At 41.3% G+C, this 24,506-nt stretch overlaps 1 protein-coding gene across 2 annotated transcripts in view; it reads right to left on the reverse strand.

Moving 5' to 3' along the window:
• Creb5 (cAMP responsive element binding protein 5) overlaps window positions 1–24,506 on the reverse strand; it is a 407,169-nt gene that overhangs the window by 126,527 nt on the left and 256,136 nt on the right. The window contains exon 1 of one of the 2 annotated variants that reach the window (XM_013024414.1): window positions 18,862–19,082. The exons of the other annotated variant lie outside the window; for it this stretch is intronic. Within the exon in view, the coding sequence (XP_012879868.1) occupies window positions 18,862–18,908 (47 nt within the window). The 5' untranslated portion in view covers window positions 18,909–19,082. Of the gene's footprint in view, window positions 1–18,861; window positions 19,083–24,506 lie in introns of those variants that run through there. 2 annotated transcript variants of the gene reach the window in all.

Here is a 24,506-nt window from a genome sequence, read left to right on the forward strand (position 1 = left end):
GCTTGAATTCTAGGCCTGAACACTGTCCCTTCATTTTCCCATTTCATCCACAGCACCACTTCTAGCTTTTTGGGAGTTGACGGAGATAAGAATCTCCTGGATTTTCCTACCTGGGCTAGTTTGGATCTGTAATCCTCAGATCTCTGCCTCCTGAATAGCTAGTATTATAAGCATGAACCACTGGTAAATTTATTTTCTTTCCATATTTCTCCCAATTGTCTTCTCCAAGAATTTATGAATACAATTGAGATCTTGAGAGGGAAAAACTGAGTGAGGGAAGGGACAATATTGTCCAAAAAGAAATGTACTCTTTATCTGACTTATGTAACTATAACCCCTCTGTAGATCACCTTTATAATAACATTTTTAAAGTTAAAAAAATGAACAATTGAAATCATTATGTCTGTTCTTTAAAGGCTTGCAGTTTTAAAGGAGTTGTTTTTCTTTAAGTTCATTCTAATAAAACTGTTTTTCCCCCTCCTCCTTAAATGAAGAGTTAAAAGCCAGAGGTTTACTCACAAAGTGTCTCTTTCTCCAAAGATACCTTTTCCTACCCTGGTGGCCTAGCAGTTTGCCAAGGAGGACAACTCACTCAGTTTCCCAAATTATTCCCTACAGTCCTATTTCTACCCCCAAACAAATGTGGTATTTGGGGTTTCACATTTAAAACGTAATTTGGTATCATTTCAGCTGTCTTCCTACAGCTCAATAAACATCTTTCCCAGACAGACTTTGAGTCTGATTTTAATTTGTGGTAGGGTTACAGGCAAAGTAAATGTCAATTTTAGCTACAGAGCATAAATCCCTAATAGAAATAGAAATAGGAAGTGACAGACAGCACACTTGACTACGAACACGCACCACATTATGCTTGCCCACAGGAAGCGACTGCTCCCCAAGAAATCCCTTTGGTGGTTTGTGATGAGAACTTAATTTCTCCTTACCCCCGGTCACTTACTGGCCCTGGCCAGAACAAAATGGTTGACTTAAACTTTCCTAGGATGTCTGTCAGTCTGAAGGCCATAAAAACAATAAAGCAAAGTAACTGAGCTGTTCCCAAGTGGCTTTGAATCTAAACTGTCCATGAGGGTGCCCGCCACTAAGGGAAATCTTTTTCCTAGGGTTCAGGGCTGTGTCCTCAATACCTCTGGCTTTCTATAGCTTCACATGTAAAATAATGTAACTGAGCCAACTACTCTTAATTGTCAACAATTGCACGTAAAACTTATAGACACAGACACGATTCAGAATAGGTGAACTGACTTAGGAAAGATCCAGAAGTTATCTTCAATGTTGAGGGAAAATGGGTGAGTACTTCTTCACTTGTGGTTCTTAAACATTCCCTTCCTTGAATTTCTTATGATCCCTGAGTGTAGATAACACTTAGCCAAGTAGGGTGAGCACCAGTAATCCAGAGGGTTAAAAGAGTAGATAGCTTCCTCTAAGCTATGAGCAATCATCCTTTTAATGAGTGTGAAATTCAAGTTTTACTCTCTGTTATAAGTCTTTTGTTATTAAGCTGAGTGACATATTTGAAGAGAGACAGGACAGGCCCTCAAATAAGTAGTTGTGTCTTTTCAGTGTGATGGCCCTTGGGACTGGATCCAGACTGAACATTTTGAGAAAGACAGAGATTCTCCAAGTCTGTGGGCTACCAGGAAAAGCATTTTTATCTCTAATTATTAGATGCTACCTGAGCTACCTGCTAAAAAGCGAATCTAACATTCCCTTATACCCATGTTTAGCCCTGTGGACAACCTATCTGTCCAGGCTACCCGGACAGTTTTTATGTACCCACTTGGGTCAGATGATAGATAGATGCTGTTCCTCTACTTATGACAATGCAATGTACTCTGACTGACTCATTATAAGTTGAATATATTTTTAAGGCAGAAATAATGAATTTAATACACCAAAATTACTGGACACCACAGCTTAATCTAGCTTACTTTTATCATGCTTCACATACTTACATTCATTGATAGTTTGGTAAACTCACTTCACATATCTTATATAATAAAATGTTGCATATCATATGTAATTTGTTAGTTACACAAAATGTGAAAGCCAGGTAGTTGTATCAGTAAGATTTTGCCCCATAATTAAGTCAACAAATTATAAGTCAAACCATTTTAGGTCATGGAGCATCGGGATCTACCTGTCTATCAGTCTGCCTATCTAGCCATCCACTCATCTCTTTCCAATTAGTTTCTCTAGTGAATCCTGACAACTCCATAGCAAGTGTCTTATATTCCCTTAAATATATTTGTTTGTTCGTTAACTGTATATTTTGTCTTTTCTTTTTTGGAACTGCAGATTAAACCCAGGAGTTGCACTTGCTAGGCAATCGCTTTGCCACCAAGCTACAGCCCAACCTTAAATAAATTTGCAAGTAGTACAATAGTAGAATCTGGGCATTAACTTGGACATTGGCATCAGGTACTTCAACAAATTCTATCAAACACCTCAAATATAAACACAGGATCCAGCCCTTTTGGCCCCTACCTCTACTGCCATGATCCTGATTCAAAACACTGCTTTTCCTTGCTTGGTCTCTTCCAGTAGTTTCTGCCTCTAGTTATGCTCCTCTTCATTCAAATTCATTGCAACCAGCATAACTTAAACAGAAGATCTAGTCATGGCATTTCCCTGCTCAAAATTCGTCTGTTGCTTTCCTTAGCATTTAGGATTCTTCATGAAAGCATCCTTTAACTGTGATACCTTATGGATGATTATAGTGCTATTTTTCACCTGGCTTGATATTTCTACTTACCCTGGCTTTCACTGACTCCTTAGAATGCCCTAAGTTCTTTCCTATCCCAGGACTTTGCTATATCCTGTGACTTCTTCCTGGAATGCCCATAATATTTGCTCTATTATTGACCAACTTGTTATCCATACTCTAAGACCATGTTTAAATATTATTGTCTTAAATTTTCTTTGACTCCAAAATTAGAGGTGTTCTTACTTTAGAAGATCATAGACCACTGTATTTACCTTCATCCATTTCTTATAATATTTAGAGATATTTATTAGTGTCTGTCTCTTGACTTAGACTCAACCCTGTGTATTTTTTGACTGTCAGAAATAAGTCAATCTGATTTTATTTTCTCACTGGAAAATTTGTGCTTTTTAAAAAAATATATTGCTTATTTAGATGGAGAAGGGAGGAAAATACCATTAATATAGCTGGAAAGGTTTCTAGAAGTTAAGAGGATTAATCCAGCATAAATGAACACTGGAATATTTCTACATATTGGTAATAGAGATTTCTGCCTATTTGAAGTCTGAAGCTATTTCTCTTGACAAGCATAGAAGGAAAATGCCAAAATGAATTGTTTAGTATAAAGCCTTTATGATTTTTGCTTTAAGTTCATGCTGAAGCATTCAATTCTTCTTATGATACTTAATGATTTATAGTATTGCTGGCTTTCTTCTCAAAAACAACATAACTTTTATATCAACTTCCCAATCATCAAATACATAAGGCAAGTAAACTTCTTAATTAAAATTTAATTATGGAACTGGTGATAATATGGGCTAAGAACTACATTCTTTATAAGGAAGAACACTATAAAATATTTCTTATTTATTTCTTTCCTTCTTTCCTATCCTTCTTTCCTATCTCTGCTCCTTTTTTCTTCCTTCCTGCCTTTCTTTTTCTTTCTTTTCTTTCACTTCTTTCTTTCTTTCTTTTTCTGTTTCTCTCTTTCTTTCTGTACTCTCTCTTTCAAAAACAAAGTAAATAAAGCCAAGATTCAGAAGTCTAGAATGGCTGAGAGGATTTCATTTTTTAAATATCGAATGGACTCAAGAGTGACAGAACAGTATGCACATGAGAGAGTGACTGAAAACTTTTGGCAAATTCTTTGGCTGATTGGTCCACAGCCAGTGTTTGGCTTCACAAATGAATTCCACATCTTTATTAAGTTCAGTAGTTTTCTTTTATTATTTAAAACATTCTTTAAATATTTTGTTTTATGACGTCCTCAACATTGATAAAAGTTTTCTCCAGGTCACAGAAGAGATAAAAATATCTATAACTTCCTTTAAGCATGTTGAGTGATTATACAAAAATTAGGCTCCAATTTATCCATTGTGATGAATATCATTTGATGTCATAGCTACACAACTCAAGAACTGAAGGTGTCCTGATTAGGTAATTTTTTTTCATGAAAAGTCCCTAAAATGCTTGTGAAATATACCTATATTCTATTGTGAATTGATATGCAGGAAACTATGCAGAAAGAATGATAGAGTGTAAATTAGAATTAACTTTCTTTAATAAGAACAACCATTGCCAAAGAAACCTAAACACATTTAAAAGGTTGAAGTAAGCCTTCTAGCCAGCCCCTTTACAGAAGCAAGTTACAGTTTGTAATCCAGAGAATGGATCTTATTAAAATGAATTTTATCTGACATGGATGGAATTTCATCTGCCCTGTTACAAATGAATAATTGGCTTTACCCAAAATAGGAGGAATTCTGAGGGCCATTTAAACCATTAAAATTGTTGGTTCAGAAAGCAGAGGAGGTGAGAAATGAGGCCCAGCCCTAGTAGAAACTAGACTTGTCTTCCCCAAGGTTCAAAACCCAGTTCCCAAAACCTCCTAATGGGTTTCACTGTTTTCTTTCCAGTGCTTATCATAATCAGGGAGCCACACATTTGCATCCGTAATGGACCCTTTTCAAAAGTGTGTTGACATTTCAGTAGGTTTTGAATAGCTCTTAATGCTGTTCTCCATCTGGGCGGGTGCCCACAAACCTCCTTATATGGGTCACAGCCTATAGACTGTCTGCTTTGCTCACAGTGGTCTCTTCTCTCTCTCTCTTTCTCTCTCTCTCTTTTAATCCCTGGGAACCTATCTTAATTATACTCTTAAAAAGGTGAAAACTCAGAAGTCAGATGACTCAGAAAATGAGCATCTGGCTGGAACTCCACACAGAGCTGCATCTTAACTCTGCAAAACTCAGGGCAGAGTCAAAAGCATCATCTGTATGTGGTAAATTTGCTTTTTTAAACTACTATTTTTAACAAAAGGAAATAGATATAAATAAAGCCATCCAGATAAACATAGGTTAGGGGAGAATGCTGAGAGCTCTTCTTCTGGCACAAATTCTCCTGTGGGTTACTTCTTATGTTTTCTTCAAGGACCCAGGTAGAAGAGAGCCTACATGGAAGCAATCCATAGCCCGTCTATATTTTTATAGCTTTAATAAAAATGTGATCCAAAGGATACATGACAAAAATACTTTAAGTATATATGTGTGTGTGTGTGTGTGTGTGTGTGTGTGTGTGTGTATAGTTTCTGAAACTGCTGAGAATGTATCATAAATAAAAGATCATCTGTACCCTAAAAAAATTTCCCATCTGTTAAGAGAAACAGAAAGGGCATGAAAGTCAGTGCAGTGTGTAATGAGAGACACCCCCCAAAGTGATAACTAACACCACAAAATTCCAAAGCACAGATCCTAGAAGAAGAGACACATGAATTGGAAACATGAGAAGTTTGCCCGGTGTTCTGTGCATATGCATGCTGTGTGTGTGTGTGTGTGTGTGTGCGTGTGTGTGTGTGTGTGTGTGTGTGTGTGTGTGTGGAGGCAGAGGCGCCAAGCACAGTAAACTGTCTTATGTATAGCAGGTCATTATATTTACTAAGAAGGTATTAAATAACAACTATCATTCATAGCTTAATGTGAGATGAAAACAATCTTTGGAGTGGGGAGGGTGATAATGATCCAATCTAGAAACAGAAACTGACTGATGTGCATCTCATTCAGTATGGCAAATTGGGAACATCATACATTTAGAAAACTCTGGCTAGTTACTGCTGTCTCATACCTGTAATCCTGCTCAGGAGGCTGAGGTCTGAGGATCAAGGTCAAAGCTAGCCCAGGTAGGAAAATTCCATGAGACTCTTATCCCTTTTTAGCTGGCATAAAGCAAAAAGATGAACTGTGGCTTAAGTGATAGAACACCAATCTTGAACAAAACAAAGCCAAGTGAGAGTACCTCAAGCCTCAATACCAGCACAGAAAGAAGAAAGGATGGGAGAGAGAGAGAGGGTGGGAAAGAACAGGAAAAGAGGAAGCAAGCAAGCAAACTCTTCCAGTATTCCTGGTAGGTGGTTTCAAAATCAAAGGAGCCATTTTTTGACCTATTGTTCTGCATTGAGCTGCTTTTGGAAAAATGGTAAACAAAACTGGAGCCAGAAGTGGGCCCAACTTTTTCTGATTCTGAAGCCTTTTCCAAGACAGAAAGTTACTTTAACTGTCTTTTCTCTCAAGTGTATCTAGTTTTCCTTTATCTCTTCTCTTGAGCTCAGTAAGCATAACATTGGGAAGCCTCGAAAGAAGGGGGTAGAGCAGGACACCAACAGCCACTGTACATGTCCTGTCTTCACAGGAAGGAGCCAAAGTGGCTCTCCGTGTCTCATGTGATTTTTTACTCCTTTTACCGTACCTCTTTGGAACAATTTATTTTGGTTCCTGAAGAACAAGGTGCCATGTGCCATGTTGTCCTGACAAAACAAAATACATTTTCCCATGTCTTACAGCACAGAGATTTAAAGATGTCATATGTGTGTATGTTTGTGCGTGCGTGTGTGTGTGTGTGTGTGTCTACACTGACTTGAACACTTTCGATAAAAGACATTGCTGTCTCCTAGTTTCTAAGCCAATACTGGCAGTCAGTGAATACACCCTTTCTTTCAAAGGAAAGAAAGAAAGAAGAAAGGAAGGAAGGAAGCAGGCAAACAAACCTTGATCATCCTGGCATAGACACAAAACTGAACAAGGCTACAAAAAAAAGGTAGCTTTGCAGAGCAAGTAATGTCGCCTAGCCCTTGCACCCAAAGGTTCTTTCTGGCTTACTGTGTGAAGCTCACTCAGAACCCAGTCCTTCTCTGCTTTTGCAGACGAGAAAAAAATAAGGTTGTAAAAGTGTCAGCCTGCTTTTGTCAGGAATAGCTAGTAAAAAATAATTGGAAGCGACTCAATACACATGATGCCCAGCACTCATAACATAATTAGACAGTGGGTCCTAATGTGTTGCTTCTTAGTTTCCTCATGCCAGGAGGAATTCCAATATGTGGAGAAGTTATAATATGGCATATTAAACAGAGAAGGTATAACAGAATTCAGGTTTCCAAGCCTATTCCCACCAATATGAAAACCTCATCCCAAAGCCCTAGCAATTCTATGCTGCAGCTATTTTAATAGCTATTCTCCTCCCATCTACTCTCATGAGAGGTTTCTTCTCCTCCTAGTCAGCAAATGACTAGGACAACCATACACAGATCTAGACACCAATGAATAAAATATAGTCAATGCTGCATATCCCTAGAGTGAATTATTCCACTTAGAAAATGGTATAATTGAGGCTGGGTAGTATGGGAGGGGGGATGGGTTTCAAATATTTTTTTTAGTTGTAGGGCTATTTTCTAGTAATTGCTTGACTTGAAACTTTAGTTTGTCAATCAGACAGTTCTCTTAGCCCTATAATGTGTTTTGGGGGGAAGGCGGGGGGGGGTTAAAGGAGAACTGAGAAAATGGCTATGCCCCAAGGGCTTCTCTTCTTGTCATATAATTGTTGTCAAAAAAGATTCACTATTATGTCTGGGGAGGAGGGTACTCTGTGGCATTTTGTGTTCAGGAAAATGTCTCAAACCATTTTTCAAACATTTTGAGGTTTGGCACAAACCTGAAATCCATCTTTCCAAGCACTTTCTCCCCCTTAATTTTTAAACCCATGTGTCTTTCAAGGGAAATTTAATCCGTATGTTTCTGATTCATTTACACTTAACTCATCAAAATGGTGTTTTGTAAGAGCTATTTGATGTTCAAGGAGTCTTCTGAGTTTTTTTCTCTCTTTAAAAAAAAAATAAGTCTGAAAAGCTTTTCTTTCTGAGAACTAGAAAACTGTGTTTTACCAGCTGTAAGCCAAGTGATTTGAGCTGTGCTAAAAAATCAAGATCCTAGGAAGCAAGAAAATAGCAGAATGACCGCAAGTATCTGCCTTATCCTACATCTATGAAGACCTTGCCGACACATTCCCTGAGGAGGCCTCTCCCACGTGGCCGAACCAACTGTGAAGCTGAAACAGGAAAAGAGAATGGACCAATGGCCTAGAATGCCCTTTGATTTTAGAGATATACAACTGAGGTTCCCACCCCCAAATCAATGACACATAAAACCTGATGCATCTCATTAGGTAAACTATTGCCTGGGAATTAAAATGATCACCAATATGCCAGAACTTGAAGTTGAATAAAGGTTCTAATCCAATAATATTTGCATTGTGTTCCAAGTATTTCTGGGTGGCGGTGGGGGCAAGTTACTCAAGTTGGGGTTCTGTGTCTCATACTGAGGTTTAACACAGGAACACTTGAACGTAGAGTCAGTTGGAAGACAAGTAACTTAATTTTATATAAGGAGGTCTGAGATTCAACCCAGGTCCCCTAAGGCTTGCCCGGCATTGCAGTGACATTTCTACTCTACCGGTATTTTCAAAGTTAATGTTCAATAGATGAGTGGACAAATGAATAAGAAATTAATGAGACCAGTTTAATTTAACATTACCAGCATTCAGAAAAATGAATAGAAGATAGCCACAAAAAAGATACCCACAGTAAAGACTCAGTATTATTTTACAAAAACTATAGGCACACACATGACTCAGTCAAGCCTTGACAGCCCACCTGTATCAAAATCCATAAATGCTCAAGTTCCTTTTACAAAATGGCACAGTCTAAGATGATGTTATGCGAAATGAACCCCAAGATAAGGATTCAAATATTTTTTTTCTTTCTTGCAATTGTTTCTAACAAATTTATAAGATGATTTCTTTGTTGCTTTGTATGTCCCTCCCCCACGGTATAACCCCTGTTTTCACTGTATTTGATGTAATTTGTGGAGGGGAAGGGAAAACACAAATTGTTTAAATAGGGATACAGGTGGATCCATTGCAACAATGAGATGTTCAAGACATTATGTCAAAAACCGAACTTTACAACAACCGAACTTTACAGAGGGGGTGGGGAGATGGGAAAGGATGGGAAGGGAAACAAAGGAGGAGGCAGCAATGCTTCATAAGAAATGTACTCATTTCCTTGCTCATGTAATTGTAACCCCTCTGTATGGTATTTTTACAATAAAAAAAATAAAATAAAATAAAAATGGCACAGTATTTGCATATAACTTATACAATTTCCCCATATACTTTGGTTTTTATTTTTGTTATGCCTGTAGTGAGGTTTGAACTCAGGGCCTGGGTGCTGTCTCTTAGCTTTTTCACTCAAGGCTAGCACCTTACCACTTGAGCCACAGCTCCATTTGCTGCTTTTTGCCGATTACTTGGACTTAAGAGTCACATGGATTTATTTTCCCAGGCTGGCTTCAAACCAACATCCTTAGATCTCATCCTCTTGAGTAGCTAGAATTACAGGCATGAGCCACTGGCACCTGGCTAATTCTCCCATATACTTTAGATCATTACTTAATACAATACAATACTATAAAAATAGTTATACTGTATTGTGTAAGTAATAATAGTCAGAAAAAAGCAAACAACTCTGAACGTATTCAGTTCAGAAGGAATTTTCCCCCAAATACTTCAATCCCAGATTGTTTGACTCCATGGTTGTAGAACATGGACATAGAGTGCCAACTGTGTACACAGATACAAACATATCCTCATGAGCACACTGGGTTGTGACGTAAAAAGTTTGTCACTGCTCTTGCTCACATCAAAAAAGTCTCTTCAAGAACCACTTTACCACACAGAAAACTATGTTTCATTTCCTGGTGTTCAGCCAATAGCACTTTCAATTTTCCTCATGGTCCATTTTTGCCTTGTGGAAGAAATCCTACAGAACACTGTCCAAATCTTCCGAAGGAGGCTTCATCCACATTGGGAGATAAAGAACAAATGGGTTGAGCGGGGACAAGGGGGACAGATAACTAGTTGAGCAAAGAGTCATGCTCACCTTACCGTGATTCACAAATGGCAAGTGAGCATAAATTGCTACATTACTTTTCCAAGCACTTAACCCAAGGTGCTTAGTGAGAAGCATCCTTGTAAGGTCAAGAGGCATCGTTGTTCATTTCTACGCCTTAAAGCTTTGGGAGACTCCCAGGAAGCTGGATAGCAGGCAGCTGGATGATGGCGGTGGGAAGATGAACTGGACTCACTGGCTGTTCAGCATCTCTGACAAAGCATTATGAAACATACTGCTCCAGTGTACTACAGGCTGTCAGAGACAGCCAGCACCCCTGTGCCTAACAAAGCTGAAGGCTGCCTCTATGAGAAAGGATTGTGGGAGTCTGCGACTGAAGTGCGAAGCTGGACTGTTTGGAAATTGTGATCCAAATTGTCCCCCAGGTAGGGAGGAATAATACAAAGTAACTCCGAGCCCAGAGGTCACATTCTGCAAGTAGGTGGGTGCTGGCGTTGGGGTAGCTCCCAAGCTCTGCCATTCTCAGACATGCACTTGGTGTGGCCTAGGCTCACTCGCACAGGGAGAAGTGGGGTGAGGGGAGTGGTAGGAAGCAGGGACAGCGTGCACCTGCCAGCTTTCCCATCTCATTTGTGGTCCATGACTTCTGGGCCCAGGGAGAGTATACTACACTCACTAACTTGACTCCAGAGAGCTCGTGGTTTTAGGCAAAAGGCAAGTCATCTTGTCTTCTTTACACAACCAGACAGTGGATCTCTGTTCAGCCAGGTTCCTGAAAGATAACCAGCTTCTGGAAATGCAGCCATCCTCAAGGGCCTGAGGGTGACTCCTCTAGGCCCTAAGGCATCTAAGTCTTTCTTTGTTCCCGGTCTTTCTCTTCACCCACAAGACTCAAAAGATGACTAGGAAGCATTAGTTTGAGCAAGAATTGGAATTCCTGGAACTGGAAGTAGAATGACATGGCAAAATGGAACTGTGCTCTTATTGCCTTAGAGATTGGTCCTGGATTTGCTACCACATGGCTTTATGATGTCAGATAATGACCTTCACACCTCAGTTTCTGAATTTCTAAATTTAGTGGGTTGTGGTGAGCTATCTCCACGTTTCCCACTTTATCAGTTAATTATGTAATTATTATTCTATTGCTAAGGAAGTTTCAGATGGTAAAAGCAAAAATCCAAGTCAAGTGATGTTCCTTGTGACCTGTACACACCAGCTTCCTCTTGGCCCATGGAGGAAGGAAATGGCAGAAAGCAGCCATGAACTGAGCTGAGGCAAGGTCTGGATTCAGAAAAAGAATCTGGCGAGATGGAGGCCTTTTCCATATGAGGGTGGATATAGTGAGAGCAAACTAGAAGGGAAAATGCAAGGTGAGAGCAATTTACATCTACATTTATCCTAAATAGAGTTATTTTAATTGCTGTTATTATGATTAATTTCAGAGGAATGAAATGGATCAGCTCTTTCATACAAAGTGTTGTTGAGCTGACTGAACTAGTATGATAAATAAGAAGATCAAGAATAGGGAGATGCAAAAGCAAAACTACTTTCTGCCACAGAGAGAGGGTGGAAGGAAGCTGGGTTTCAGCAAACCTAACTACACAGGAGGCTGAGAGCTGAGGACTGAGGTTTGAAAACAGCCCAGGCAGAAATTTTCATGAGATTCTTAGCTCAAATAAACTACCAAAGAAAGCCCAAAGTGGACCTGTGGCTCAAGTGATAGAGCACTAGCATTAATCATAACAAGCTATAGTGCCCAAGCCCTGAGTTCAAGCCACAGGACTGACACTAAAGAAAATTAAAAAAAATTAAAACAAACAAACAAACCCAGATTACTACCTAAAAAGGAGGAAAGAAAGACTCATCTTTTCTTGGTGCTGAAATAGACTTCTTGAAAGTTAGATCTTGACTAAACCTCATCTTGTAACCAATGGAGATAATTACCTAGCTTACAATGAACGGTATACTTTTTCTCTTTGTCTCTCTGCCTTCAAATAGCCTCATTAAAGAGTAAAATGTTAAATGATAGATTTTCTCTCTACATTATTGATGTTCAAAATATTTTATCACGACTTCCCCCCCCTCCAAAAGCCGATTTCTTTTGTTATTTAAGAAATACTCACTGAGCCCTTACTATGCTCAGTGCATTGCAGTCATTATGTCGATTCCATTTCATAGATAAGGTTATTGAGACTAAGAAAGTTTCAGTGGATTGTCAAAAACCTTAGAATTAGCATATGAGCAAAGCTAGCTTTAGAACCTGGTTCGGTCTGATTGCAAATCTATTTACATGGCACAATTCATCAGATCATATTAATGATGAAAAAGGAGACGTCACCTTTACCAAAGAGTTTGTTATGCAGACCTTCCTTTCACAGTGATAAAGACTCCATAAAGCCAGTTGATCTTCCTGCCTTGTCAGTACCAGGGTTCAACCTAACATCTTTTCAATCCTTTCAAAGATCTTTGATTTAAAAAAGAAATCACAGGCTCCTAAAGCATGGACACTCACAGGAAGCATTATGGATTACACAGTACAGCCTCTTGGCTACATTTTCCCATTCAGTTGAGTGACTGAATTATATGCATTAATGGATACTTTGGCATTCATTTGGAGCCATATTATTGCTTCCCCCGCCGCCCAGGCTTTACTTGTTTGGATATATCAATTCCATTTCAATCATTTAAATAAAAAAGAAAAGAAATTATAAAGTAGAATTCAATTAGAGATACCACGAGGAGAAAAAGGAAGATTTTGTTGGTAGCTAGAAGGGCCATTGGCACTCCTGTCCTGCTCTCCACAATGATAAGAAACATCGTTTAATTCTTGGGTGCAACATCATCTCACAGATCCTCAAATAAGCTCTCCTACCAGTGGACCTACAGGCGGAAAGATGTATGGCCTTGTTATAAAGTGTTTGTGTACCATGTGTGGAATTTTGGGGTGTGAAGTGAGTCTTGGTTTTTAAAGATCTAATTTTTGTAGTTGCAATCAAAATTCATGAAATACACACTCCTGAAAACATCCATTTTACAGCAAACATTACAAGCAGACTAGTAAAATCTGCATAAAAATCACATACTGAAATTTGGACCACAGAGTTTTTACTGGCCTGGTTCACATCTGCCAGTTTCTTCCAGTTTCTTTTCTCCTTTTGGTTACTCCCTACATCCCTGCCTTATGACCACCACTCAGGTGGTCTGCACACCAGTGCAAAGAAGGGCAAAGGACCCTGAGAACCACAATGAGAGAGCAGAAGGCAAATCAGTCCTACCATCCCCAGCTGCTACAGCTAGCTATGCTGATGTGTGTGTGTGTGTGTGTGTGTGTGTGTGCACGCACACACACGCATGCATATGTGCACGTGTGTACTTTTTTGGGTGATTAATTGGAGATAAGCATCTCATGGAATTTCTTGCCCAGGCTGGCTTTGAACTGTGATCATCAGCTCTGAGTTTCCTGAGCTAGGATTACAGGCATGAGCCATCAGCGCTTCTCTTACTGCTGCATCTAAAGTAAGGTCCAGAATTGTCCACTTTGTTTTCTGTCAGGTACATGGCAAGGCTCATTCTCAGGACTATGCTCATGTCAGACTCCTACTGTTGACCCAACTTTCCTGACCAGGCTTACTATATAAAATCTAGTGGGTTTTGTGTGTGTGTGTGTGTGTGTGTGTGTGTGTGTTTTGGGGATAGAATTCAGGGCCTTGTGAATTCTAAGCATAGGTTCTATTATAGATCCCCACCACCAGCCACTAAGTAAAAATTAATAATTTTATCTTGCAACTTGAGATACTCATGACCCTTTTCTACTGGGGTATTCCAGCTTGGCCTCTTAATGTATGGTTTGAACCCATTGACACATAATTCCACCAATTTCGCCATCACAGTTATTTTTCACTTGTTATTTTGGAAATGAAAAAAAATGCCACCAGAGAAGATGCATGAGTGGCAGCGACAAGTTCCAAAGGTAGCCATGCTTCACTATAAATGTAGTATCGTACACACTTGCTATGATACAAACAAACTTCTGGTTAAGAGAGGACTTGGATCCAGTTCTCATGGCTGAATTAAATCCTTACATCTTCTCATTCACAAAACCCTGGATAAGCATGAAAGGGCACTCTCAGGCCATTTTCCCTTGCTGCTTTATGCTGGGTCTTGCTTTTCACTCAGGTGACAGGAAATATGGCAGAGTTTGTTGGTGAGAATCCTCATCTCACTTTAACCAGCATTGCCTGTCTACTTCTTCATGGCTAGTATTTGATGGGATTTAAGATCTACTTGATTGCTAGAATAAGAATAAAGCCTATCACAGAAGAGACACTAGAGGAAGGAGAGGACTGAGAGATACCAGGAACAAGTAACACTCCACTTAGGGTCCAGGGAGACAACACCTGCAGCTGGGACTAATGCCAGGAGGGTCCTGCGCTGCCAGCCCCCGTGCTTCCTCCAATGTTCTCACTATCCACATTCCTCTCTTCCTCGTGCTCCATAAGATAGGTCTGATGAGTTTACAGAGATAATGGAAACCATATCCTAGAGAGGCTGAATGGCTTGCCAAAGTCACACAGCTAGTCGATTGGGTGATTTGAACCCCAGTCTTTTAACTATACAGACAATGATCTTTGCAGGAGACTCACACCCATCAGTAGATACCTGTCTCCCTTATATCTTCCCCTTCCTTCTTTCCATACATGTTTCCTACATGAGAATCAGGGGACAGTGAAGAGGAAGATTGCCAAGTTCAGCAATGACTTATGGCTATCTGTAGCCATGGACTCCAGCATTGTTTTTGCACTATGCCTGGAAGACAGAGGCAGAAACCTATGTCTCTTTTGGAGTGTCACCAAGGCCCTTCCTCCTCTTTCGCCTGCCAACAGAAGTCACAGCTGCCGCTGAGCACCTGCCCTAAGAGAATGGAAAACAAGGATAATGTCACCAGAATCCCACAACTGGCCATCTGGAGAGTGCCATGGACAGGCCCAGCCTCAAAGTCTCTTTCTTACCAAGTTCTGATGGCGGTGAATGTTTGCCATGGATGATAAATGAGACTTACAGTGAGCTGGCAAGTGTGATCCTAAGCTTTCACATGGATGAAAAGGACACAAACATACAAGCCAGTGCAAGCAGAACTGGGAAGAGCTGAGCATGGGCAGTTGGTTGTACCCTTTCCCATATCTTGTGTTGTAGGTCTTAAACTCTGGGCCTGGGCACTGTCCCTGAGCCCTTCAGCTCACTGTAAGTGCTCTACCACTTGAGCCACAGCGCCACTTCTGGTTTTCAGGTGGTTAATTGGAGAGAAGAGTCTCACAGACTTTCCTTCCTGGGTTGGCTTTGAACCACGATCCTCAGATCTCAGCCTCCTGAGCAGCTAGGATTGCAGGTCTGAGCCACTGGCACCCAGACCTCTTGTGTGGTTCTGTACCATGGGGTGACAAGACATCACTGGGAGAATCCGAGCAAGGGATGCAAGAAGAGATCTCTCCAAATTATGTCTTCCACTGTCTATGAGTCTATCATCCTTTGGTCAGACTTTTCAATTAATGAGCAACAATCGCAACAAAAATCCCCAAAGAAAACAAAACAGAATAGTCATCATACAGTGGCATTACTGGTTTCTAGCCATTTAGGTTGCCCTGAGGACCCATGACAAATCAAGGTAACAGAAGAGTCACCTGGCATCAGCTGGCACAGCAGAGGACACACGATCAATCAGCATCCCTTGGCTGCCTCTCTACCCCTCCCAAGTAGAGCATTTCTGATGACGGTTGAGCAGCTCTCCTTCAAGTCAGCACGAATGGTAATGCTCTAAAATAAGCACTCATGCCCTCTCTATGCCTGAAGAGTCCTGAGCACACACTTGGCACCCGTCAAGCTGTGCACAATGACTAATAACCTTCACCCTGGGTTGGGTTTTGTTTTATTCACCTTGGAGAAGTTCTCTCTTCATAAACTGGCAGAATTCTGAGATTTGCCTGTCCCTAAATACATACAAGTATGCTTTGCCATGAAGTCACTAATAGATCAAGTCTTGGTACAAAGAACTGCTACATTGGAATTTGACTGAAAAACAGAAAGATTTTTTTTCTGGAAAATTATCTAACGTGTATGTGCAATTTTGGCTTTCAAGATCTTTTAGATCAGTCTTGATTTCATTTAAAAAGGTGATGCTCCCCTCTTTAGTATTTGGAACCTAGTGTACACAAAAACCTGGGTTCCATTCCTAGTGTGGAAACAGATAAATAAAATCCAACTAGAGTAAAAAAAAAGAATAAACAAAAAACAAAAAAGAGCTTTTTATTAAAATTATAGAAATATGTCAAGGTGTCACACAGTACCTTGAAGAATAAATTGTTTATGGACACTGCTCTGTATCATATGAGCTACCAAAGTACAGATATCTCCGGCAATCTAATATCATTTTATGAGTCTGAAGGATGTTTAGAAACTTCTCCAAAGTTTATTGCACAGGTGCATTCTTTTCTGTCTCCTATCAATTTAATTTTTTTTTGTGCCGGCGCTGAGGCTTGAACTCAGGGCCTAGAACCTGTCCTTTAGCTATTTCACTCAAGGCTGGTATGCTACTACTGGAACAACACCTCCATTTCTGGCTTTTGTTTTGTGATCCGTTGGAAGTAAGTTTCATGTACTTTCTTGCTGGGGCTAGCATTGAATTGCAATTCCCAGACCTCAGCTTCCTGAGTAGCTAGGATTACAGGTATGAGCCACTGGCACCTGGCTCTGGCACCTCCATCACTCTTTGACAGCTTCACCTAGGTAAGTATGTCTCACTGAGTTCTCTTCACCTGCAGTATTTGACACTAAGAATTTCCCACAGAGGGAATCTTCATGCCAAAAAGTAAAAAACAGAAACTCAACACCTTTAAAGTAGGAAAAGATAAATCCCTCTTTACCCTTCCTCTTCCATTTCTTTAAGGAATGAATTAGACTTGGATGTAAACAATCTTTCCCTGAAAAGCCATGCCAAATACCTTTTTAGCATCTTTTTTTAAATGAAGCATAGACACAGACACAGCGCTTTTTAGAGCAGGAACTTCAGAGATTATCTAGGCAGGTTTCATGTGTGGGGGAGGGGTTTGCAGTCCCCTCTTTTCTATCCATGGTTTCAAAATGCACCCTGGAAGGTTTAAATGATGGGCTCAATCAAGGTCAAGCTCAGAATTAAACTCTCTGAATTCTCCTTTTCCACCCCATCATGCTACCTCCCACTTTCCCACAAACACGTTGCCTCCTTCACTCTCCTTTTCCCTCTACCCCAAAAAAGGAGGGAAGGGAGAAGACCCATTAGAAAGTCATTAGTAAGCCCGTCTAAAATATTCATTAAGTGTCATAAACTCCTCTCCGAGATGTGTCTCATGCTTCACTATGCATCCAGCTATCTGAGAACCAAGACTAAGTCCAGGAAAAGTTCTGCAACACACAGGAGTCGGGGCATGCTTTCCTTTTGGAGGGCTTTGGCTTGTAACAAAAACTGCCAAATTGTTTGCCAAAACTCTGCATCCAGATTGTGTATCACAATACAAAATCTATTTCATGGACACAGAAATGGGAAGAATTTTGAAACACAAAAGTTTCTTTCCTGTCTCTCTTCAGAAATGAGATACCCTTAAAGCGCTCTGAACACATCATTGGCTCCCTCACTAAATCATCCCAAATATGAACTAGCTGTTTTTAAGACGAATCAATCAAGAAAAGGAAATGTTTGCCTCCCTCCCAACTTGCCACAGCATATTATCAAAGTCTTCAAGAAAGCACTGAATCAAGTACCGTGTCACATGAAGCCGCAGAAAGTTACAATTCTGGAGCAAATGCACAATCACACGAACCTTAGCTCAAAGAATAAATGAAAGGCTGGAGCTACTTGGGAGAGTCATCGTGTATTTCTTTAAAAACATACAGTATCAATGCTTAATAAACACAGTAGCAGAATCATGAACTCTTCCTCCTCCAGACAAAACATCAAGGTTTTCCAGGTAGTTGCAATTTTGCAATTACACTCAGAAAGCCCCAACACCCACCCACCCACCCATCATCCCTCCTATCTTTTATGAAGACAAATTTTGGAGCTATTTAAGAGAGGAAGGGAGAGAAAGAGTGGCAGGAATAGGGGAGACAGACTATATCCTGTTGGAGAGTTACGATAACGTTTTAAAAGAATATACTAATATAGTTTTACTTTTAATAATAAAAGATAAAAAGGGGGGATGTCTGTGAATAATTAGAAATTGCAGTCTGAAGCCAGTTACAGTCACTGCAATTGATAATAAACTGAAAACCCCTTGAGAGCAGGTAAATGCTTTGCAACCCTGACCCCCTGGCTCTCACATTACTTAACTACCCAGTGGTTCTTGCATTACATCACCATTCAAGCGATTGGTCCCTGCATTTTAACTCTCTCCCTGTCTCCTCCGATTAGGAGCGACACCGCAAGCAAAGAAACTTCCCCAGGAGTTTGCTCTTTCTCGCTTCGTTGTACTTTTTTTTTAATTTGTGGCTGCGCTCTCTCTCTCTCTCTTCTCTCTCTCTCTCTCTCTCTCTCTCTCTCTCTCTCGCTTTCTCGTGGCGTTGGTTTGCTTGGCATTTTTGTTTATCCTTTTTTTTTTGCCTAGTCTGGCCTCTGTTCAACTCATTCAAGTCTCTACACTAGAACTAAATCCTCTGATCAACGTGAAAAGAAATGCCTGTTCAGAGCAAGAGAAGCAGAGGGGCTGGGGAAAGACAAGAAGGAAGAAGTGGAGAAACAAAGACGGGCAGAAAGGCGAGAAGGGGCAGAATAAAGAAGAGAAGAGGAGAGGAAGATGAAGTCTCACATATAGAAAGCAGTAGGGGTGGGGGAAAAATCTCTAAAATCAAGAAAAAGAAAATAAAATTAAAAACAAACCTCATGGACATCACTGAGGCTGAATTCCCTCCTGAGGTGCAGGACATGGGAGCGCTGGAATGAGTGTGTGTAGAATTTGAGCCAAAGCTTAACTAGCTTGAGTGAGTCATATCCTTCCCATTTGATTCCAGGCCAACAATGATGTAATGTGCTGGCCCTTCTTTAGCGCCTAGCTCTGGCTCTCTCCCTCTAGCTAGCTTGCGCTCTCTCTCTCTCTCTCTCTCTCTCTCTCTCTCTCTCTCTCTGTCTCTCTCTCTCTCCTGGGCTCACCCTCCTTCCTCCCCCTTCTCCTTTTTAGCTCAGTGCTGGTGAAGTCACCATTTAAATCTGGCAGAACTGAGGCAAAAACTTCAATGTAACCAAAACACCCCCAGGCTGAGTTCCAGGCTCAGGGAGCCTTCGTGGTGTAATTGCCCTTAGAAACGGGTAAACAGAGTCGGAAACAGTCCTGCCTCGGGATGGCCCAGTATTTGCCATCTGAGATTTCACAGAGGGACCCTGGAGTTCAGCAGTCTGGAATGGAGTGGTCCTGATGGTGTGTAGAGGGTGGGGTAGGGGGGATGAGCTATATTTTATAAAGCACTCTGCATTTGAAGAAAGGGAACTAACAATGAAGATGCACTAGAGAAGGGGAAGCAGGGAGTGAGAGCAGGTTGGAAGGGCTGAAGTAGGAAAAACCAACTCCAGTTACCAGCCTTGGCAAGCTTGAGCTCAGAACCAGGTGACAGCGTTTCCATTGCCCAAGGCCTTTCTTTCCTGGAGCAGGATGGGATTTTCTGTTGTAGGATGCCAACCATCTCCCCTCCAGAGTTCTCTCATATGATCTGCCTGTCAGCAAGGACAAAACCACTTCGGGTCCAAACATGCTTTTGTGACTGTAGACATCAAGGACTGTGGAATCAGTGTTACTCTCCACTGACCGGCACCGGTGGCTCTTCAATGCACTCAAGCAAAAAGGAACCTTGCCTTTTGGAGGCTGACATTCTGCTCTGTACTCTGTCCAAAAGGACAGGAGTAACACATGCCCCTTCTCCAAAATAAAAGACAGGCTAACCTCTTCCTGAACTTGTTGCAGGGATGCTGATTGAGGTGGAACTGTCTATCAGGGTCCCAGGGTCCAAAGAAAACAAATAGTTTCTATATTTCCTTAATTGTAGAGCAAGGAAAACCAGTGGAGGTGGGCAGTCAGATATAATTTTTCACAAATGCTAGGGATGCTTTTGATTGTTAAATTCTACCCTTCACATCACCCTTCCCCACCAGCTGACTGGCACACACAGGACAGTTAACTACTTGGTGAGCATGGCTTTTTAAATAAAACTTTTTAAATCATCTTTAAGTAGTTGTACAAAAGGTTTTCGATTTAACATGCCAATTTATGAGTACAATGCATTGTGATCAGTGTTTCCCGTGTGTGTGTGTGTGTGTGTGTGTGTGTGTGTGTGTGTGTGTGTGTGTGTGCTGGTATTGATGGTTGAACTCACGGCCTCATGCTCTCTTAGCTTTCTCTGTTTATGACTGGCACTCTAACACTTGAGCCACACCTCTACTTCTGCATTTTTTTTTTCTGGTTACTTGCAGATACAGTCTCACAGACTTTTCTGCCAGAGCTGGCTTTGAACCAAAATATTCAGGTCTCAGCCTCCTGAGTAGCTAGGAAAACCAGCATGAGCTACCAGCTCCTTGTTTAATGTCATTACTTCTTTAGCCCTACTATTTCTCACTTTTCCATTTCCCCTTACCCTTTGCAACCTCCTTCAAAAAAATAATTTTCTGAAAATGAGAAGTTTGCTATCCACTGTTTTCATACCACAAAAGCAGAAGGAAAGCATGAGGTTGCAACACCCCTCCCCACATTCACTCACTACCTTCCCTCTCCCTGATATGATTACAGTTTTTGTTACAGTCTATTAACGCCAATCACATTTGTGTCCAGTGCATCAGGTAAGCAATGCAAGCATTTGTGTGCTTGCACTTTTGCAAAGCAGAGTGGAGCTTGACTTCTTCAGTCTGATTTTGGGGAAAGCTCTTGGCTTCATGAAAAGATCTCTTCTAAGGGTCAGAGCTATTCATCTGAGTGCCTTGGAATCTAAACCACAGCTTAAGGAACCATTAATGCACAGAGAATGAAGAATGAACAAGCGAGATTTGCCCAACAGATTGCATGACCCCAGAGCTGGGGCCAGGAAGAGCTTTCTCCAGCAGGCTGCCCTCCAGCTTGACATCCTCAATTGATGCTGATGCCACGGTGGCTTCCAGTGACACCTTTATCAAGGCAGGCAGCTCTGAATTAGAGGTGATCAGCCATAATTACAGCTGGCGCCACGGAAGCCCCTGGCCTGACAGCAGTAAATGTGGTTGTTATAAAGTTTGGTCCGCCATGTCAGTGGCCTGTATAACTCATTTATGTCTGACTCCCAAGAAGCCATTGATTTTTCTTCTGCTGTAAGGAATAAATAAAACAAAAAATTTTGATAGCTCCTATAAGCCTTTACACTTCAAGGCAGATTGACAAGATTTTGTATAAATGAATTCCTCCATTTTAAAAGAGTGATGGACAATGAGATTGGTATAAAAGTAAGGAATTTCTTGTTCGAAGTTCTAACACACACACAATGTCATTCTTCAACTTAGTTTTCATGTTTAAATGCTTTTTGCTATTATTTTAGGTTGATCATGTGGCTGTGTGATGGATTTTTCCAAAGTTCTATCTTCCTAAAAAAATCAATGGGAAAATGACTTTTTTTTTTAATACCATATCAGAGCAGATAGGTTTAGCTGCTAGACAATAGGACCTGTTGTGTTTGGGTGAAAGAGACACAAGTACCCCTAATCTATAGGTAAATTTCATAGCAAGAAGTAAGTTATGAGTGACTCATGCCTGTACTCATAGCAACTTAGGAGTCTGAGATCTGATTATCTAGGTTTTGGAGCCACCCAGAATAGTAAAGTCCATAAGGCTCTTATCTCCAATTAACCAGCAAAAAAAGTGGTAAGGCACCAGCCATAAGGGATAGTACCTAGGCCCTGAGTTAAAACCCCAGTACAAACACACACACACACACACACACACACACACACACACACAATAAAAATATTCTGGCAAGGTAGTCTCCCTGGGTCTTCCTAGTAAAACAGCAAATGAGAGGCAAGCTTTGGCCAAAGGTCTGTTCAGATCTTGACAAGACCTTGACAAAGCATCATAGCTTCCTCCAGGAGGAGGCAGAAGCCAACAGGTGCAAAGCAGTAAATAGAACTTGAATCAGGGAGCCACGTGTCCTGTGGGTTCCATACTTTTAGAACCCAGACACACTTAAAGAACCAGGAAAGGCCACCAAAAGGCCAGAACAAAACTTCAGAGGGCATGAGAGGGAAAAACTGGGAGACACTGAGGGAAGGGACATTATTATCCCCAAAGAAATGTACCCATTACCTGGCTTAAGTAACTGTAACTCCTCTGTACATCACCTTTATAATAATAATAATAATAAACTTCAGAGTGTTGACATATAGGAGTCTTTACATTTGCTCTCACAGTCTGGTGCATCTCCTCCTGCCACTTCCAAATCGGGCGGCATCTCATTTAAAAGAACCCTTGCTTTCCCATTTTACTTCCTGTGAACAGCTAATGCTATCTTGTTCTCTCCCCTTCCCCAAGAAATCCCCCTCCAACTAAATTTCCTTTTCACCCCTGTGGTCCTTCCCCCAGCCCAGCCCAGCCCCTCGATGTCCAAGCTGCTTCTCTGAAGGGCTGTATAATGTTGTAATTCCGGAGGGAGCCTTCGGAGAAGTAGCCCCCCAGCCAGCAGGCAAGGCCTCCAGATTAGCTGGCTTGCTCAGGAATGCTTACAACGCCCTCTTCTGCAAAGCTGTCATCCTTGGGGAGAGGGTGGTGGGTACTGTGCAGCTGTTCGATGTAACTCACTCACAGACACCGAGCTCCTGATGACACGTTCGGCTCCGAAGAAGTGGAAGCCTCAGAGATTTGAGCTCAGAATGCCTTTGGACTCTCTCCAAAACAACCCGACAGAAAAGGCACAACTGGAATTGCAGAAACCGAGGGGCCCAATAGCCTAGCAGAGTAACCAAACTGCGTGCTGGATGAATTCCTGAGTTCCTACACTTTACAGAAGATACCGCCAATAGAAAAGACAAGAAAAATCTTTCCTTGGGGGAGTTGGATCTTTTTTTCCCCCCTTTTGTTTGCATATATTCCCCTCAAGGAAAAGCCTATCATCTTTTCTCTGACATTGTTTTTAAAATTTAACCCATGATTCCTACAGTCCCATGAGAGTTGAGGGGCCCAGATAATTTCAGAGTTAAATAAGCTATAATGACTATCATATGTACCCAACCATAAACCTAGTATTAAAAATTATTCCCCCAAATGTGGCATCTCTTCCTTTTTTAATTTACAATAACCATCCAGGTGGTTTTCTAAGGCCTCCTCTGTAAATTGCTTCCAGCAAACCTTCCGGTCACAGACCACTGCATACCCACAAGGTGCCTGCCATTCAGCATTCCCTTCCACTTGGGTGTCCTGTATTTGTACAGTGGACAGAGGCTGCAGGACTGTCTGCAGCCTACATCCTGAACAAGGCAGGCTAGCTGGATTAGATCATCCATCCTGCTACAGCCAGCCTCAGGCATGCCAGGAGAGAGCCCCAGGGTATGTGTGTGGGGGGGAGGGGAATCTGTCACTGGTGACGCTTTTCTCCATGGCAGCTCCTACCGACCAACCTGCTAGCAAGTGCCCTCAGGCAATGCACTGGCTGTTGTAAGCATTAACAGGCAATTCTGAGTAGGCCCTAGACAGAAGAAATGTTGGAAGCCTCAGAAAGACTTAGGGTAAGAATTGAGAGCTTATGAAGCTTATGAAGCTTTGTTTAGCCCTAAAATATTATCAGTGATTCAGCCTACTTGTAGACCATTTTCCTCCTAGCTTCAGCTCCATTCTTTTTTTTTTTTTGGGGGGGGGTCCGATTGTGGGGCCTGAACTCTGGGCCTGGGCGCTGTCCCTCAGCTCTTCAGCACAAGGCTAGTGCTCTACAGTGCCACTTCCAGCTTTTTTCTTTATGCTTATGTGGTGCTGAGGAATCGAACCCAGGGCCTCAGGCATGCAAGGCAAGCACTCTACCACTGAGCCAACTTCCCAGCCCTTCAGCTCCATTCTTAAAACAATTATAGCACTGTATCCATCACTTGAATGAGTATTTTTTGAATAAGAAAATGAGAAAAATGAATGAATACACTCAGTTCAGGTGTTAACCTTTATGTGATCTCCTTGTTGGATCACCAAGCATGGGTAGGAGTACCCATTTGGGGCATCTTAGACTAGATTCTGTCCCAGCCACAAGTCAATTATGTAAAGCACCTTTCCATGATTCTCTTCCATAGAAGCCATCACATTCTTTCAGGCAAAAACTGGGATTCTCTCTCTCTCTCTCTCTCTCTCTCTCTCTCTCACACACACACACACACACACACACACACACTCACGATGCTGAGATCTGAGGATCACAGTTCAAAACCAGCCTGGGCAGGAAAATCTGTGAGACTCTTATCTCTAATTAATCACCAAAAAGCCAAAAGTGGAGCTGTAGCTCAAGTGGTAGCAGGCTAACCTTGAGCCAAAAAGCTAAAGG

This window comes from Dipodomys ordii, unplaced genomic scaffold (genome assembly GCF_000151885.1).
Source record: "Dipodomys ordii isolate 6190 unplaced genomic scaffold, Dord_2.0 Scaffold76, whole genome shotgun sequence".
NCBI lineage: Eukaryota > Metazoa > Chordata > Mammalia > Rodentia > Heteromyidae > Dipodomys > Dipodomys ordii.